General features: G+C 37.8%; 1 protein-coding gene across 1 annotated transcript in view; it reads right to left on the bottom strand.

Moving 5' to 3' along the window:
* Positions 1-546: 546 nt before the first annotated feature.
* LOC127684137 (olfactory receptor 50-like) overlaps positions 547-18,974 on the bottom strand; it is a 39,718-nt gene continuing 21,290 nt past the window's right edge. The window contains exon 2 of the mRNA XM_052181103.1: positions 547-1,494. Within this exon, the coding sequence (XP_052037063.1) occupies positions 547-1,494 (948 nt within the window). The remainder of the gene's footprint in view (positions 1,495-18,974) is intronic.

The following is an 18,974-nucleotide window of genomic DNA, read 5'->3' as shown; positions in this document are numbered from 1 at the left end:
AAGAGACCAAGGTTTGATTTACTATACCTGAATAGTGGCTTACAGCCATCTCTGTGCCATGCCCCAGGGAATCTGAACTTTGCAGGCACTAGGGACACACAAGCCACACAGATGTACATGTGAGAAAAATGCCAACACACACACACACACACACACATGTTAATAGAGTCACCTTCAAAAATAAGACTAGATTATAAGATTAAACATAAGTAATTAACCTAAAAGAAAATATAGTTTCATCATCTTCAGAGAAGAAAAGTATGTTTTCTATGAAAGTTAAAAACCTGTACAATAATAGAGCTTAATGATGACTATAGAAACAACTAAAATGTGTACAAGTCATAGAAAAACATGTAGAATATTTGTGAGAAACTTTCCCGAGATGACAAGATACTGAATGCCAGCAAGAAAGTTAGAGAGGAAAACTTTGCTAGGAGAAGTGAGTGAAGGCAAGAGAGCCAGGTGAAGATTTCCTGACAGAGAACAAAGGATGGGTGGGAGAAGAGGAGAGGGAAGTAGAGATACAAAGTCAGAAGACCATGCCCATCATTGTGAACGCAGTCTCCTGCTGAGGATGTTTCTTAGTGCTCCTTTCATATCCCGATTCCTCAGGCTATAAATAAAGGGATTCAGCATAGGGGTGACCATGGTGTACATCACAGCCACAATGATATCCTTGTCATTAGTGTTATTAGATGAAGGAACAAAATAGAGTGCAATTATGGCTCCATAGTACAGAGAAACAACAGAGAGGTGAGAGCCACATGTGGACAAGGCTTTGCAGATTCCTTTGATGGAAGGAGTTCTCAGAATGGTGACACCTATGCGCACATAAGAAACCAGAATACATATGAATGGTGGGATAGTGACCATAGTACCTAAAGTAAGGATGAGCAACTCATTGATGGTAGTGTCTGAGCTGGACAGCTTCAGCATGGCAGAGAGGTCACAAAAGTAGTGTGGGATGGTATTGTTTCTAAAGTGAGAGAGTCGAGCCAAGAGAAGGGTGTGCACGAGGGCATTGGCTGAAGATAAGGCCCAGGACACAGCTACTAGAAAAAGACAGAGGGTCTGACTCATGATGGTAGTATAGTGCAGAGGATGGCAGATGGCCACATACCTGTCATAGGCCATGGAGGTCAGAAGAAAGCTATCAAGATCAGCAAAAACTATGTAAAAATACATCTGTGAAACACACCCAGAATATGAAATGGACTGACTATGTGTCAGCATATTCACAAGCATCTTTGGGGCTGTGACTGATGAGAAAGAGATGTCTGTGAAGGCCAAGTGACTGAGGAAGAAGTACATGGGGGTGTGGAGGTGAGAGTCCAGCCTGATGAGCAGGATGATGAGCAGGTTCCCCAGCACAGTTGTCAGGTACATGGTCAGGAACAGGGTAGAGTACAGGTCTTGGTCCTCTACCCGAATGGGGAGCCCCAGGAGGATGAACTCAGACACAGTGCTCTCATTATCCATACTCATGCTTTTCCTCTTCTGCTGTGAATGAAAGAAGAAATGGAAAAGAAAGAGAGTGGTTTTGATTATTACATTGTGGAAACATTTTGTGAATCACCAATACTGAGTATTACATTAGGTTAAACTACTTAATACATCTATTTTTCTGTTAATATGGAGATTAGTTTTGTCACAGTAGTGGGGTAGTGTTGGTTGGTTTGAAATGTGATAAAATGTGCCCACCTTGAAGGGAAACAGTGAAACATCAGAAGGATTATCAAATCAGACCTAGTTCCTCCTCAAGTTGTCTTGATTTCACCAAGAGAATTTTTGATTCAAGAAATAGTATAGAAATTGGTACCAGTGAAAAGAAGAATCCACAAGATTTCAATGACTCTTCATCTCACTTAAACTTTCTTGAGTCTACTTGACTAATGCTTTTTATCCATGAATTAAATCCAGATAGTGGAACCTAAGGAGTTTCTTTGGATCTGCAAAAGAATAGGCTGGGGAATTAGTGGAAGCAACATGTACAGATGGTCAAAGCATCTGGCCAGGAATTGAATAGAGTACACCCCTTTGCCCTCTGCCCAAATGGGGACTCCCAGTGGGACATGTCAGCAATATACAGGCCAGTGATAGACTGCAAAGTTCTATGAGTTCTTCCAACAATAACAAAGTCTCAGCTGATGTGCTCACTCTTTCTTCACTTTTTCTAGGTTAGATAAACTGACTCTGATTCCATATTAACATCTTCACCTCAAGCATAAGCATCTCAAACAAGTTAAAATAGCTACTGAAAATATTTGACTTTCTCACCACTCCTTAGATTAGCCAAATTCCTTGTGTTTTTATAACTAAAGTAAATGTCACCTGATTTATTCTTAAGCTAGGTTTTAAGCCAAGGGAAGATATTTTGAATGTGCTTTCTACCTATTTTCTCTATAGCCCAACTGGCCTTCCTGTCTTATTTACTTAATCATTCCCTATCATTGTGATCAATCACTAAACAATAGTAAAAGGAACATGATGAAATTAGAATTGATATCCTAGTGGCTGAGATATCTCTGTGGTTTGTTCTATTGGAAGACGTTTGTAGTGGCTAGTTGTCTATGTGACTAGCAGATGTCTACTTCCCTCTTTATACTTTCTGAGATTTAACTACAGTTCCCCCCAACTTAACTAATGATAGTCAAGACCATCATTAAAATACCAATACATCATCCTACTCACTCTATAAAAATAAGTTAATGTGACATTGTCTGAAATTAATTATGATTCAATTTAACTTATTTCTGTGTTAGTAGTAATTAACATAATGAAAATGCTAATTATCTTTTGTGGATAGATTTATTCTAATATATTGTTATTTTGAATAATATTGCAATAAGCAATATTTCCTTGTTATTTTATACAGTATATATAATATATTCAGAAATGCATTTAGAGAAATAGACATCAACAGTTTTGAGAAAATATCAGGCCACAAGAGGCCAAGGGTATAAAGAAGCTGATATATGTTAATGGAAGAACCTACATAGAAAGATTATAAAAATGGCTTACTAGGTTAGTGTTTGGAAGGAGAGTTTGGAAGAAAAATTTGCAAAGTGTGCTAGGAGCTTTGAGAAGCAAAGAAAATCCAAGGTAATGGCCAATCACAGAAATGTAAAGACTGGAGAAAATATGAGGAGCAGCCAGATATATAATGTATAATTGACTATTATGGAAAAGTTTCCATCTGTTCAAGGAACAGTAACATACGAGAAAAATAAAGTAGAAAAAAATAGGAAATTGCATGCTGGCTGCTATATAGAAAGCAGATTGTAGAAACTTTTTATACTTTTGTTAAAAAGTTTGAAGAAAACAAAATAAAAAATGGGTGTTGAAGTTAAAGGTAAGAAATGAAGATTATTTTCCTGCTTTCTTTAAAAGTGGATAAATTTTAAAAATATATCATATGAAGGCATATTTGAGGGAGGGAGTGCCCTTTCATCTCAAAGTTTGGGCAGGGTTTCAGTGCAAGATAGGTTGCAGTATAGAGAACTGTCTGCCATTTAATGGTGTGATCATTGCAATTTGAAATATGTGTCAACCAGAGAGATAACAATGAGAAAGACAGACAGAAACAGAAAGCAACAGAGATACAGAGACAGAGACAAAGAGGGAAACCCAAACATATGCAATGATACAAATGAGTATACATTCTATGCATTATCATACAGGCTAACTTGCATAATAAACACAAATACCTTTAGCCAAAAAGCATGGGAAGCTCTCTCAGATCACTCCAAAAGGAGCACAACATTGTGAAATAACTGGATTCTCTCAAATGGTTATACATCCATTGCAACAATCAGAGGAGCAATTAGTTAGGAATCAGATATGATAACTACATGAACATACATATTGTCCACATTTCAGGGAAGTCTGTGTAAGCCTTAATTTGAAAACCATGTAGATAACCTAGGGTGTAATCTCGGTCCCCAGATCCAAATTAGAGGCATATAGGATAAAATTGCATCATTGTCATTGACTCCCTTAGGGAAAGAACCTTTTTTTTGAAACAGACAGAAGTGTCCCTTCACTCTTGAGCAATAATAGTAGAAGCCATAACAAGATCCCCTATCATTTTATCCTGTTTAACATATGGCCCCTGCAATTACTTGAATTTAACAACAAAATGCACTCATACACGACAGAAAAGAGTTGAAAACACACTTTAACAAAATTTGGCAGATAATATCTCAAAATAGACTTATTACCACAGTCAGAGATGTTCAATCTCCATAATAGAGAAAGACTTCTGGAAATATCTGTGGAGCTCTCCCACTGCATATCAAGATATTGAAAATGTACTCTTGAATGTGTTTTTCATTAGTTGAAAATCTTAGCCACTTCTAACAAAGAAATAGAGTGGTATTATTTACCATTGAAAATATTCATTTTTAATAGTTGTGTATTATAGTATTAGATGTAAACCCAATGATATTTGCACTGGTAAAAGTAGGGGTAGATTAATGGGTAGATTAATGTTTGTAGGAACCTTGTTCATAAAAGAAGAAAGAGTTCAACAACAAATAAATTTGATTCTTAGTATAAGGAATAATCCAGATGTGGAAAAATGGATAAAACTAAAGCTTTCAATGAAGAAATTTTAAGTTCAAAACATAATGTGGGAAATATAAATGAAAAAATAATAAAACCAATCAAAAATACTTCTCCTTGATGCTTATAATAAAGAATGTTAAAGAAAATTATTGAGATAGGTCCCTAATCAAATGAGATTACTCTTTCTCTTAGAATAGACACTAGGAAGGCACCCCCATTCCCCCAAATGAGGCCATAGTAGGCATAGAGTAGTCTGTAGTCGGTAAGATACTGATAGATTTGCACCATCAGAAGGCAATAGAGAAAAACATTGTGTCAACCTTTTGATTTTTAACTTCTAACTTCCAGAACAGTGGAAAAATATATTCCCATTAAGCCACTCTGTGGCATATTATTATGAAATTGCATGAAAATGAAATAATATAAATCTGTTCATAAAGATGATGACCAGAGATTTGCTGCTATACTAGAGTCCTCTCAAACTGGGTAAAGTCCAGATAAGATGCCTGCCTACAAAACTGCCCCACTCTTGACCTCTGCCCATCTTATTCCAGTCCCCAATCTCCTACTTTCCACATCCTGGTGCCCAATGAGAGAGAGAGATGTCCTCCTGTAACGGACACCAGCCTGATGTAGAGATTCCTTGCTCTACTAGAGACCAAACAGACTGGGAAAATACCAGGTAGGCTACCTTTTCCAAAGTTTCCCTATTATCTCACTATGTTAATGCCCTCCACCATATCCCCAGTTTCTTGTTCTCCTACATTCTGTGGCCCACACCCAACAGGAACATATAATCCCTGATCTAGGGTCTATCTGGCAGCTTGGGAGAAAACCAAGTAGGATGCCTGTCTGACACACTATCCCACTCTTGGTCTCTGTCTATGCTTTCCCCAGTTATCTACCCTTCTAGTTGCCATACCCAAGGTCCCACCTGGGCAAAAAGTTGCTGCTATATCAGAGTCCAGCCTAGGGAAGAAACTCTCACCTCTACTAGAGCCTTTGCAGACTTAGAGATGTCCAAGTAGTCTCCCTGCCTACCTGACTTTCCCCCATCTCATTATTTCAGCTTCCCTCCACCACCCCCATATGCCTCTGCTCTATGCCCTCCTATTGGCCATGTCCCAGCCACCTATTGGGGCAAAGGCTACCTATTGTGTCAGAGACTAAGCAGATTAGAAGACTAGGTATGCTGCTTGTTGACCAAACTTATCCTCTTTTTCAATACTGTGGCTTCCCCCAACCCTATCACCATTCCTAGACCTTCCTACTTGCTTTTACCTGCTTCCAACTGGTGTGTATACTCCCTGCTCTATGAGAATTGTAGAATCCCAGGCTACACAGACCAGAAAAAGAGAAAAATCAGAAATCAAAGGTACAAAACATTCATCCAACAAGAACAAACTTAGAAAACAGAACCTAGATTTTTAATTACCACAAATCCAGATGTCTGGAAGCCAGTGTAAAAATCCAAGGAACAATTGCCAATGCATACAGTTGTCATGTGCTACATGGTTGCAGAGGTTTCTGTGTGGCATAGGTTCAGCTATGGGAACACTGTCAACCTCAACAATGTGTCTGTTGCTTTCTAGTATACAGATGGTTTTACTTTTCCTTGTATGCTTCTCTGTTTTGCGTTTTTTATGTCATATTTCTCCTCAAATATAATTTTGGTAAAACTATCTGGGAAAGGCATTATTAGAGAAGAAAATGGCTTTGATGTCTATTATGAACAAACTGCTCTGGCCCTAGCCATTTAAGGAGTCAACTCAGGTATAATGGGACAAGGGGTTCCTGGATGTAGAGGCTGACAGCCTTAATTATTTTGGGAGAATTTTAGCCAACTCATGATAGTTACAGTGTACCAGGAAACATTTGAAGCATGTGATGTAAGTCTTAGTAATTAAGAGAATTGAAGACATTCTTCCCCCCCCTCACCCACACAAGGAAAATAAACAGTGGACCTGGATCGCTAAGGACAGGAATATTCATGGAAAATACAGAGAAAGGAATATAATAGAGGAAGAAATAGCTGGACCTACTAGATTAATAAACAATGATAAAAGTCCCTATAATAATAGAAAGTTTGATACAGAATATTATTTGGGAAGATTGGAAGATTGCCGGGAGCCATCCTCAGAACTCAATGCCAAGAACTCTCCACACCAGGAGCCATCCCCACCTGGCTCTCAATGCCAGGAGACCTCGATACCAGGAGTCATTCTCACTTAGATCTCCATGCCAGGAACTATTCCTACATAAATCTCAAAACCCCCTCCTTCCTTTTGAAGTTCATTTGTAGATAGGTTACTGTAGCAACCCCTTTCCATTTCACTGCCTCATGACCCCCCTTTTATCATGCCAACATTCCAACAGCAATAACTAGCTTTACCAGAAATTATGAGAAACTGTTTCTTAGAAATGATGCCAACCCCGTGAGATTGGTCCCCCCTTTACCCCTCCCAAACCTTGTATGCTTCCCTTTATATTGACTTGTCTGAAAATTAAAGTTTGACAGTTTGATCAGAACTAGACAGGCTGTCCAGCCTCTCTCTCTTGTGTCTTGTCGCCCCATCGCCTTTCCTCTAGGTAGCTTAAAGGAACCCTGTTGACTGTCCTGCGGGTTGGGACAGAAGATATGTATAATAAAAAAGATAAAAGGATGAGTCAAAAACTGTGGACCCCTCAAGGGAACAATTGGATTAGTGAAGTGACCTTCCTGAAAAGATGGGAACATACTGATTGGACCCCCTGACATTGACTGCCTAAGTAAATTAGGATACAAGTACTAAGAAATAGAATTTGGGCTTGTGAAAGAGTCCTGGAGATATCTGCAAGAGGAATTAATATTGGATATGGAACAGTTTGAAAATCATTGTAGAAATAGATGTGTGGATGAGCTTAATAAAGAAATGATGCAAATTTAAAACAAGTTAAAAATCTGAATATTAACCTGACCTGTTTACCACTATTCTATTTTCATGCTAATGCTGGAACAGGTTTATACCCAGATAGCATGTGATTTGCAAGGTTTTCTGAGATTTAAAAGTTCATATAACTTGCTTTAGAAGACACTGAACTTTGAGTTTTTCTGTAAATTGTGCTTTTTGTAGACAGAGTTACATGGCTTTTTCAAGAAAAATAATGGACTTGAGGAAAATAATAGGATTTTGATTGTGTATTATTGTATAACAAGGAAGTATGTGACCAATAAACAACTGAGATGAGGGAGGGATAGAGAGTGGTGAGGGGTAGGGAGAGGAAAAAGGAGAGGGAGAAAGAAAGGCTCCAAATGGTCTATGAGTACAGCTTCAGAACCGCAATGAGTTACCAGTCAGATTACTTGAAATTCTGATTTGTGCCAATCCAATCCTTTCATTCTCGAGAACCCTAAAATGACTGAGGCTAGTCTTCAACATTAGATCACCATTAGAAACCACCTATCCTACTGCAAGCAAGCCCTTGAATGTTCCAATACAACAAAAGCACAAGACAAAGACCATAAAATCAACTTTGTGGAGATGACTGAAGTCCTTAATGAGGAAATGAACAAATGCCTTAAAGAAATTCAGGAAATCTCAAATGAGTAGAGGAAACAATAAAATCCCTTTTAAACATCCAAGAAGAAAATCAGGTAGAAGAAATGAACTAAATTGTTCAAGAACTGAAAATGAAAATAGAAGTAATAAAGAAAACACAAACCGGGGAGTCCTGGAATGGAAAACCTAGGTAAGAGTGCAGACACAAGCATCATCAACAAAATATATAAGAGGTAAAAGAAATAATCTCAGGCAGTGAAAAGAAGATGGAAGAAACAGATACATCAGTACCAGACCTACCTTAAAAGAACTAACACTAATATCCTTAAATTGTTCTGTAAAATAGAAATATAAAGACCAGACCACTTCCAAATTCATTTTATGAAGCAAATATTACTCTGGTATCAAAACCAATTAAATTCAACAAAATTAAAGAGAATTCTAAGACAATTTCCCTGATAAATAGAGATCCAAGATTGTCAACAAGTTCTTGTGGATAAAAATTAGAATATATCCAAAGAAGCATTTGCTACAGTCAAGTTTGCTTCATTTGAGGTATCCAGAGATGGTTCAACACTCATAAATTGAAAAATGTAACTCATCATATGAATGGGTTCAAAACCACAAATTTTGAAAATAAAATATTCCTTCATGATAAAAAAAATGGTGATGCTAGGGATGGAAGAATCAAATCTCAACATAATGAAGAACGTAGGCTCTCTATGACAGGCCAATAGCCACCATCTTTTTAAATGGAAAAAAAAAACATGTGTTGTATGACTGAGCATAAGGCAAAATTGTCAAATTTCAAGCAAAGTTCTAGCTAAAGAATAAGGGAAGGAAATAAAACTGATTCGAATAGGAAAGGAAAAAAATCAATGTTAAAGAAAAAACAAAAATGAAAACAAAGAACATTATATCTAGAAAGTTCCTGATACAAAACATCCAGGAAATCTGTTATGTTTTTAAAAGACCAAAACTAAGAAGCATATGAATACAAGATAAAAAACATTCCTAGCTTAAAGGTGTGTGTGTGTGTGTGTGTGTGTGTGTGTGTGTGTGTATAAAGAACATTCCCAGCTTAAAGGTGTGTGTGTGTGTGTGTGTCTGTGTATGTCTGTGTGATGTTTTTCAAGTCAGGATTTCTCTGTGTTGCCTTGGCTTTGGCTATATTGGAACTCACTTTGTAGACCACACTGGCCTCAAACACAGATATCTGTGCCACACCACCTCCAGTAGATTCTGTGTGACAAGTTCCACAGACTGGGGTGTTTGACCCCAAAGGGAGGAGGTCTCCTGGGACTGGTTGTGGAACTCTCTATCTAGAGGATAGTTCTGAGCAGTAGTTCTCAAGGCAGTTTGTTTGCTCTCAATTTCCTCTTTTCCTTTTTCATAAGATGATCCTAATAGCCCTGGGCGAGTAATCCCTTCTTTGAAATATGCCATAAACTGTTTTCTAAGAATTGCAATGCTTTGTCTCATAGTCATTTACATAATGACAACCTCCCAACAACAAGTAAGTTTATATGGCTATGTATATGTAGATGAGGGTGGCTCTGACACTGTGGTATGGAAAGCATTGGTTAAGTACAGATTTAAATTGAATTTCAAGAAGTTTTTACAAGACGAAAGCTAGATAGATGTTAGACAAGAATTACTCACAGAAACTCATTAGAACTTTAAACTCTCTTTGAAGGTTTGCTGTTAACTACAAGTAACTCTGTATTCTAATCAGGAAGGTTATGATTGATCCTCTAAATCTGTTACATGGGGAACATTATACCTGATTGATTTTGTATTTCCTTGTGCCAAATGTTTATGATAATTGTACCTGCTTCAAAAGATGTACTGGATACATCTTTTGAAGTGGTAATACCAACTCCTCATGAATAAAACCCTTGCTTGAGAGCTCCTAATACATTCAGATTCAAACCACCTCAGTGTCTGTGTCTGTCATCACCTAACCTGTGTCTTTCCTGAGAACCAAAGCCATGATTTTCCCTCGGTCATGATCCACCCAGCTGGGTCAGTCCATGGTAGATCTGCATGCCACTTCTTCTTCAATACTGATATTAAAATCATGTGCTACTATGTCCAGTCTAGAAGATATCAAGAAAACCATAGAAGAAAAATTTCCTAATAGAAAGAAGGAAATGCCTATAAACATACAAGAAGCTTACCAAATACCAATATCTGGGACCAGGAAAGGACTTCTCAATGGAAACTATAAAACTCAAAAGGACCCAGTAAGAAGATGTTCTTTAGACTATAAGAGATCACAGATTTTAGCATAAACTACTAATCTAACCAGCAAATCTCCAAATAATCATAGATGGAGAAAACATGATATTCTATTAAAAGTCTAAGTTTAAAGAGTATCTATGCATAAATCCAGCCCTAAAGAAGTTGCTAGAAGAAAAAAATCCATGAAAGGTTAACTAAAAAGGAAAAGAAAACACAGGAAGAGTAAAAAGCAGAAAATATCCAAATTCAGGTATGAAATCAATAAAATAGAGAAAAGAGAACAATACAAAGAATCTAAGAAAGAAACAGTTTGATCAATGAGGAAAACTACACTATATACAAACAATTATCTGAAACAACAAAAATACAGAAAGAGAATATCCATATGAACAAAATCAGATATGAAAATTGGGGACATATAACAGACACTGAGGAAATCCAAAGAATCACTAGGTCATACTTTAAAAACTTGTAATCCACAAATCTAAAACGAATAATTTTCTCAAGAGATAGAGCTTACCAAATTTTAATCGAGATCAGATAAATCTTTCAAATAGTCATATAATCCCTAAGAAATTAGAAGCAGTCATTAAAAAATCTCCCAACCAAAAAAAAAAAAAAAAAAAAAAAATCCAGGCTCAGATGAGTTTAAAGCAGAATTCTACCAGACATATAAAGCATAGCTCATATCATTACTCCTCAAATTTTGCAATAAAATAGAAAGAGAAGATTTCTGAAGCCATTTCATGAGGGCACATTTACCCTGATACCCAAAGCATACAACGATTCAATGACAAAAAAAGGAATTTCAGACCAATTACCATCATGAACATTGATGGAAAAATACTCAACAAAATAATGGCAAACTGTATCTAAAAACACATCAAAAATATCATCCACCATGAACTAGTAGGCTTATCCCAGAGATGGAGGAATGGTTCAACATCTGAAAATCTCTCAATGTAATCTACCATATTAAAAAAAAAAATAAAAAACAAAAAACACAAAAGAGCATCGAGTACTGACCTGTCCTACCTTCACTCCATTCTCTGAACCACAGCTCTGCCTGCTTTTCTAGAGGATGGTGACCACAAGCAGGTGATATTCCCGTGCACCAATCCTCTCTGCCTGTTGGGTCTGCTGACAATCCCAGCAGCCATGAGATCTGCCAAGTCCCCTCTGCAGTCTATCTTCTAGTCCACACCTCTACTTGAAATCCTGGAGGACTGTAGCCATTAGAGACCTTCTATTCCATTCCATGCCTGCCTGCAGCCCCTCTGGGCTAATCCCTGAGTCCTGTTCTGTTCTCACTGCAGGCCATTCCCTGGGTTACAGCTCTCCCTAATATAATTTTTTGCATGATTATATCAAGACTTCAGTTTCCCCTGGAGTTTTGATTTCTTTTAAAAACAAAGAAATACTATAAAAAACTATGTTTTGTTTTATCCCCAGGTTAGAGAAATGGGGCTGTTTCAGATTATCCACTGCAGCTATGCCTCATGCTCTAGCAATGGCATGATAGTTTCTTTTATTGTGCAAAGTTTGGGATTCTAAGGACTACTCAAGAAGGTATAGAAGTGCTAGGACCTGAAAGGTGGGGTTGATTACATTTGATTATTCAGTGTGAGTTGTTGAGTAGTTGTTGATTGTTATTGATCATGGTTTAAGTAGTTGTGCACAAAGAAGAAATAGCAAAAAGGAAATGAATATTCTCATGGTGAAGATCAAAGTTTTCTAAGAAACTCATTGACCCTAATCAGCTGGAAATTGTCTAAGGATAACATTCAGACTTTTCTGACACCTGACTTTATTCATGGAACTCTTTACTTTCCTTGATATTTGTTTTCCTATCTTACCTAGTGTTAGAGGATCGGGAAGGTAGAAAAAGAATGTAGAAGGGTAGAAGAAGAAAATAAATCATAAAGTAGGGAAAGACTAGTTACACACTCCTCGGTTTCCCTTCAAAATAAATGTACAGAATTCCTAGACACATCAATCAAACTTGAAGTAACAAATCAGAATAAGACTGAATAAGGTGGACAAAAACCCTCATATCAGCACAGGATAAGGTTACCCAGTAGAAGGAAGACAGTCTCAAGCATAGCAAAAACATTAAAGATACATGACCCTACTCCTGTTAAGAGTTTCAAAAGAACAACAAGCTATATAACAAGATGTATGCAGACTACCTACCTAGCTCAGACCCATACAGGCTCCCAGATTGTCAGTTCAGTCTGTGTAGGCTCCTATGAGCCCTGCTTAGTTAATTCTGTGCATCATGATTTCATGGTGTCCTTGGTCCCTCTGGCTCCTAGAATCTTCTATGGTGTTCTGATGATCCCACCTCGTGTTTGGCTGTGAGTCTCTGCATCTTCTCCCATCAGTTGCTGAATAATGCTTCTCTGATGACAACTGGGCTAGACACCTATCTATGAGTATAGCAGAACATCTTTAGGAATCAATTTGTTGACTTAATTATCAGTCATATTTGGATCTATCCTAGGTCTCTGTGCTGTCCAGCTTGTGGTTTCTTGCCATCTACAAAAATCAAGCATGGCCTCAAGTTAGACAGTGATTTGTTGACCATACCCACAAGTTCTGTGCCATTATTACACCAGAACATTATTCAGGAACAACTTATTATAGGTTAAAAGTTTTCAGGCTGGGTTGATATTCCCCTTCCACTGCAGGGAGACTTACCTTGTTATAGAAGATGGTCAGTTTTGTCTCCTTATCCCCGATTCCTATGAAATTTTACTAGGGTCACTCTCATAGATTACAGGGTGTTTGCACTGTACCAGCTTTCTACATCACACATTAGTTGCTGGTTTACTTTTTTTTTTTTTGAATGTTACTAGACAATTAAGCAAACTTTTATTGAAGCTTACTTTGTGGTACAGAAATACATTTCAGCTGATTAAAAGTCCAATACCAATGAAGATAAATAACTTTCCTGCCTGTAGTTATACCAGATTACTAGTCCACCTACAGATTTTCTAGGCTTTGTTTCACACAAACCTATGCAATTCTCAACATTAGGATTCTTGATTTTATAAGATGGGGGAATCAGACCTCAAGCCAAAATCTACTGGGTTATAACACCCAGCTTAAATAAGCACTGGTCCTCCAATTAGCAATTCAAAATAAGTGCTGTGCTCATTACAGAATCAAACTGATAAAGTTGACTGAAAGCTTCCCCAATGAAGCCTTCAATCAACACCATGTATACAATAAAAATCTAGACAGTGTTCGAACCACTTGATCTCAAACCAGGTAGACTCTATGTTTAAAAATGATTAAAAAAAAAGTGTTTCATTATAAATATGTAAGGAATAATACATCACTGTGTCAGTCGAGAAACTACCACGAAGTTAGTAGACAGGTAATAAATAGTGAGTTTAGTCCAGTTTGCTGCTTCCTGTTTTATTTATTTTTATTTTTTTATTTTTAATTTTTTGTTCGATATATTTTTTATTTATATTTCAAATGATTTCCACTTTTCTAGCCCCCCACTCCCCCAAAGTCCCATAAGCCCCCTTCCCTCCCCCTGTTATCCCACCCAACCCTTCCCACTTCCCTGTTCTGGTTTTGCCCTACACTGCTTCACTGAGTCTTTCCAGAACAAGGTACCACTCCTCCGTTCTACTTTCACCTCATTTGATGTGTGGATTATGTTTTGGGTATTCTAGTTTTCTAGGTTAATATCCACTTATTAGTGAGTGCATACCATGATTGATCTTTTGAGACTGGGTTACCTCACTTAGTATGATGTTCTCCAGCTCCATCCATTTGTCTAAGAATTTCATGAATTCATTGTTTCTAATGGCTGAATAGTACTCCATTGTGTATATATACCACATTTTTTCATCCACTCTTCTGTTGAGGGATACCTGGGTTCTTTCCTGCTTCTGGCTATTATAAATAGGGCTGCAATGAACATAGTGGAACATGTATCCTTATTACATGCTGGGGAATCCTCTGCGTATATGCCCAGGAGTGGTATAGCAGGATCTTCTGGAAGTGAGGTGCCCAGTTTTCTGAGGAACTGCCAGACTGATTTCCAGAGTGGCTGTACAAATTTGCAACCCCACCAGCAGTCTAGGAGTGTTCCTCTTTCTCCACATCCTCACCAACACCTGCTGTCTCCTGAATTTTTAATCTTAGCCATTCTGACTGGTGTAAGGTGAAATCTCAGGGTTGTTTTGATTTGCATTTCCCTAATGACTAATGCAGTTAAACATTTTTTAAGATGCTTCTCCGCCATCCGAAGTTCTTCAGGTGAAAATTCTTTGTTTAACTGTATACCCCAATTTTAATAGGGTTATTGGGTTTCCTGGAGTCTAACTTCTTGAGTTCTTTATATATGTTGGATATTAGCCCTCTATCTGATGTAGGATTGGTGAAGATCTTTTCCCAATTGGTTGGTTGCTGAATTGTCCTTTTGATGGTGTCCTTTGCCTTACAGAAACTTTGTAATTTTATGAGGTCCCATTTGTCAATTCGTCATCTTAGAGCATACGCTATTGGTGATCTGTTCAGAAACTTTCCCCCTGTGCCGATGTCTTCAAGGGTCTTCCCCAGTTTCTTTTCTATTAGCTTCGGAGTGTCTGCCTTTATGTGGAGGTCCTTGATCCATTTGGAGTTGAGCTTAGTACAAGGAGACAAGAATGGATCAATTCGCATTCTTCTGCATGCTGACCTCCAGTTGAACCAGCACCATTTGTTGAAAAGGCTATCTTTTTTCCATTGGATGTTTTCAGCCCCTTTGTTGAGGATCAAGTGGCCCTAGGTGTGTGGGTTCATTTCTGGATCTTCAATCCTGTTCCATTGATCTGCCTGCCTGTCACTGTACCTATACCATGCAGTTTTTTTTTTTTGTTTGTTTGTTTTTTAACACTATTGCTCTGTAGTATTGCTTGAGGTCAGGGATACTGATTCCCCCAGAATTTCTTTTGTTGTTGAGAATAGTTTTAGCTATCCTGGATTTTTTGTTATTCCAGATGAATTTGAGAATTGCTCTTTCTAACTCTATGAAGAATTGAGTTGGGATTTTGATGGGTTTTGCAATGAATCTGTATATTGCTTTTGGCAAAATGGCCATTTTAACTATATTAATCCTGCCGATCCATGAGCATTGGAGGTTTTTCCATTTTTTGATGTCTTCTTCTATTACCTTCTTCAAAGTCTTGAAGTTCTTGTCATACAGATCTTTCACATGTTTGGTAAGAGTCACCCCAAGGCACTTTATACTGTTTGTGGCTATTGTGAATGGTGTCATTTCCCTAATTTCTTTCGGAAAAGATCTTCACCAACCCTACATCAGATAGAGGGCTAATATCCAATATATACAAAGAACTCAAGAAGTAGATTCCAGAAAGCCAAATAACCCTATTAAAAATGGGATACAGAGTTAAACAAAGAATTTTCACCTGAAGAACTTTGGATGGCGGAGAAGCATCTTAAAAAATGCTCAACGTCATTAATCATTAGGGAAATGCAAATCAAAACAACCCTGAGATTTCACCTTACACCAGTCAGAATGGCTAAGATTAAAAATTCAGAAGACAGCAGGTGTTGGAGAGGGTGTGGAGAAAGAGGAACACTCCTCCACTGCTGGTGGGGTTGCAAATTTGTACAACCACTTTGGAAATCAGTCTGGTGGTTCCTCAGATAACTGGGTACATCACTTCCAGAAGATCCTGCTATACCACTCCTGGGCAGAGGATTCCCCTGCATGTAATAAGGATACATGCTACACTATGTTCATAGCAGCCCTATTTATAATAGCCAGAAGCTGGAAAGAACCCAGGTATCCCTCAACAGAAGAATGGATGCAAAAAAATGTGGTATATATACACAATGGAGTACTATTCAGCCATTAGAAACAATGAATTCATGAAATTCTTAGGCAAATGGATGGAGCTGAAGAACATCATACTAAGTGAGATAACCCAGTCTCAAAAGATCAATTATGGTATGTACTCACTAATAAGTGGATATTAACCTAGAAAACTGGAATACCTAAAACATAATCCACACATCAAATGAGGTACAAGAAGAATGGAGGAGTGGCCCCTTCTTCTGGAATGACTCAGTGTAGCAGTATAGGGCAAAACCAGAACAGGGAAGTGGGAAGGGGTGGGTGGGAGAACAGGGGGGAGGGAAGGGGGCTTATGGGACTTTCAGGAGGTGGGTGGCCAGAAAAGGGGAAATCATTTGAAATGTAAATAAAAATATATCGAATATAAAAATTGTTTATCTAATCTTGATTTAACTTTGTTAAGTAATAGCTTTAGAAGAAGTTTGCTTTTTTTTATGTTTTCCTATTTTGAGGAGGACAGGTTTTTGAAGTATGATCAGATGATTCACTTGACTTCCTCTGTTTTTTTATATTTCTGTTTTCATTTCTGATTTTATTAATTATGGATATTCTCTCTGTCTTTTGGTTAATTTTCATTAGTGTTTGTCTATCTTGCTCATTTTCTGAATCAACTCTTTCTTTAGTTGATTATTTATATTGTTCACTTTGTTTCTAATTCATTGATTTTTAGCTTCTCCCTATGATTATTTTCTGCTCCCTATTCCTTTTGTATGAGGCTTGCCTCTTTTTGTTCTAGAAGTTTCAGGTGTGCTATTAAGTTCCTAGGATGAAATTTCTTTAGGAAGGAACTTAGTGCTAAGAACTTTCCTCTTAGCACCACTTTCATTGTGTCACATAATTTTGCAATGTTATGCATTTATTTATGCTGAATTCTCTAAGTCTTTAATGTCTTTATACCTGCCTTGACAAGTAATCTTATTTAATAGAGAGTTTTCAGTTTTCATGAGTTTGAAGGCTTTCTGGGGTTTCTGTTGCTGATGTCCAGCTTTAATCTCTGGTTTTGCCTTAGCCTTCAGCCTTCACTCCTTTCCTGGATATTCTCATGCTCCCCCCCCCAAAGTATACAATCCATGGTTCACCCTAAATAAAGTGATGCATTCACACCCAACCCTAATAGAGAAATATGAACAAACAAGAATCATCTCAGAGAGATGGTTCATTAAATGTCTTTGGGAAAGCTGTCCCTTAAATGAGCCATGACACTAAGACTCCTGAAGAAGGTCACTCTCTTTTTACACCCCTCCGGTGCTTGGCACTTGCTCCATATTGGAAGAGTTCCTGCTCATCTTGGGCCCAGTTCTTCCCTATAGGTAGGGTATGTATTGGCCTTCTCCCACCCAACTCCTGACTTCCTCTCCAGACAGTACACTGGCAGTGCCCTGGTACCTAGAGAGGAGACCAAGAACCACAATATTCATCCTAGACCCCATTTCCCAGTTCCAGTCTGGCATGTAGCAGCAAGTGATCCCCTAATTGGAAACATAGGCTATGGACTATGCCTTCTCCTCTCTAAGCCAATGAATTGGCCACACTTAGATAGTGGTGTCAGGAGAGAGAGGAAGAACTGGACCAGCAACAAACGTGAGCACCACTGGTTCTCTGTGGTCTGCTCAGAGTGGCCTGTGTTTGAGTAGTGAGACTTTGAGTTGGACTTCAGCTTAATACAGTTTGATAGATATGGATCTACTTGCATTCTCCAGCATACAGACATTCATTTAGACCAGCACCATTTGTTGAAGAGGCTTTCTATTTTCTATCGTATGGTTGTAACTTCTTTGTCAAAAATCAAGTGTCTATATGTGTATGAATTTCATTCTGGGTCTTCTATTTGATTCCATTGATCAACCTGTCTGTTTTAATTCCAATACGAGGAAAATTTCACTAGTATTTCTCTGAAACATAGTTTGAAATCAGGAATGGTGATACCCCCAGAAGTATTTTTATTATTTAATATTGCTTTAGGTATCCATTGCTTTTTGGTCTCCTGAAGTTAGGTATTATTCTTTCAAAGTCAGTAAAGAATTATATTGGAATTCTGATGGGAACCAAGTTTCTTTTTGGTAGGTCAGACATTTTTCTACATTAATCCTACAAATCATAAGCACAAGATATCTCTCCATGTTCTATCTTCTAAAATTTCTTTATTTAGAGATTTGAAATTCATAATATACAGGTCATTCACAGGAAAGGGAAGGATTAGGAGGAGAGGAATAAGAGAAACCCACAGCTAGGGTATGAAGTATGTAAATTAATTAATTAAAGATTGAAATGTCAGTCCCAATAACCATTAAGATGAAGCTAAAAACAAGCAAAGGATCTTTCTGAGATGGTTCTATCATGGACTGTCAAGGTCAATGATGCAATTGTTTCTCTAGGGAAGGCTGAGAAGAACTTCATTTCAGGAAAGATTCTTCCTATTAATTGGCTTTTTCTGCATATATATCACTGGGTATCAGGCCTTACTTTTTTTTTTGTTTAAAACTTTTTTTTATTCGACATATTTTTTATTTACATTTCAAATGATTTCCCCTTTTCTAGCCCCCCCCACTCCCCAAAAGTCCTGTAAGCCCCCTTCTCTCCCCCTGTCCTCCCACCCACCCCTTCCCACTTCCCCTTTCTGGTTTTGCCGAATACTGCTTCACTGAGTCTTTCCAGAACCAGGGGCCATTCCTCCTTTCTTCTTGTACCTCATTTGATGTGTGGATTATGTTTTGGGTATTCCAGTTTTCTAGGTTAACATCCAC

This window comes from Apodemus sylvaticus, chromosome 5 (assembly GCF_947179515.1).
Source record: "Apodemus sylvaticus chromosome 5, mApoSyl1.1, whole genome shotgun sequence".
NCBI lineage: Eukaryota > Metazoa > Chordata > Mammalia > Rodentia > Muridae > Apodemus > Apodemus sylvaticus.
Note: the sequence above shows the minus strand (reverse complement) of the source record. Positions and strands in the feature narration are given on the sequence as shown.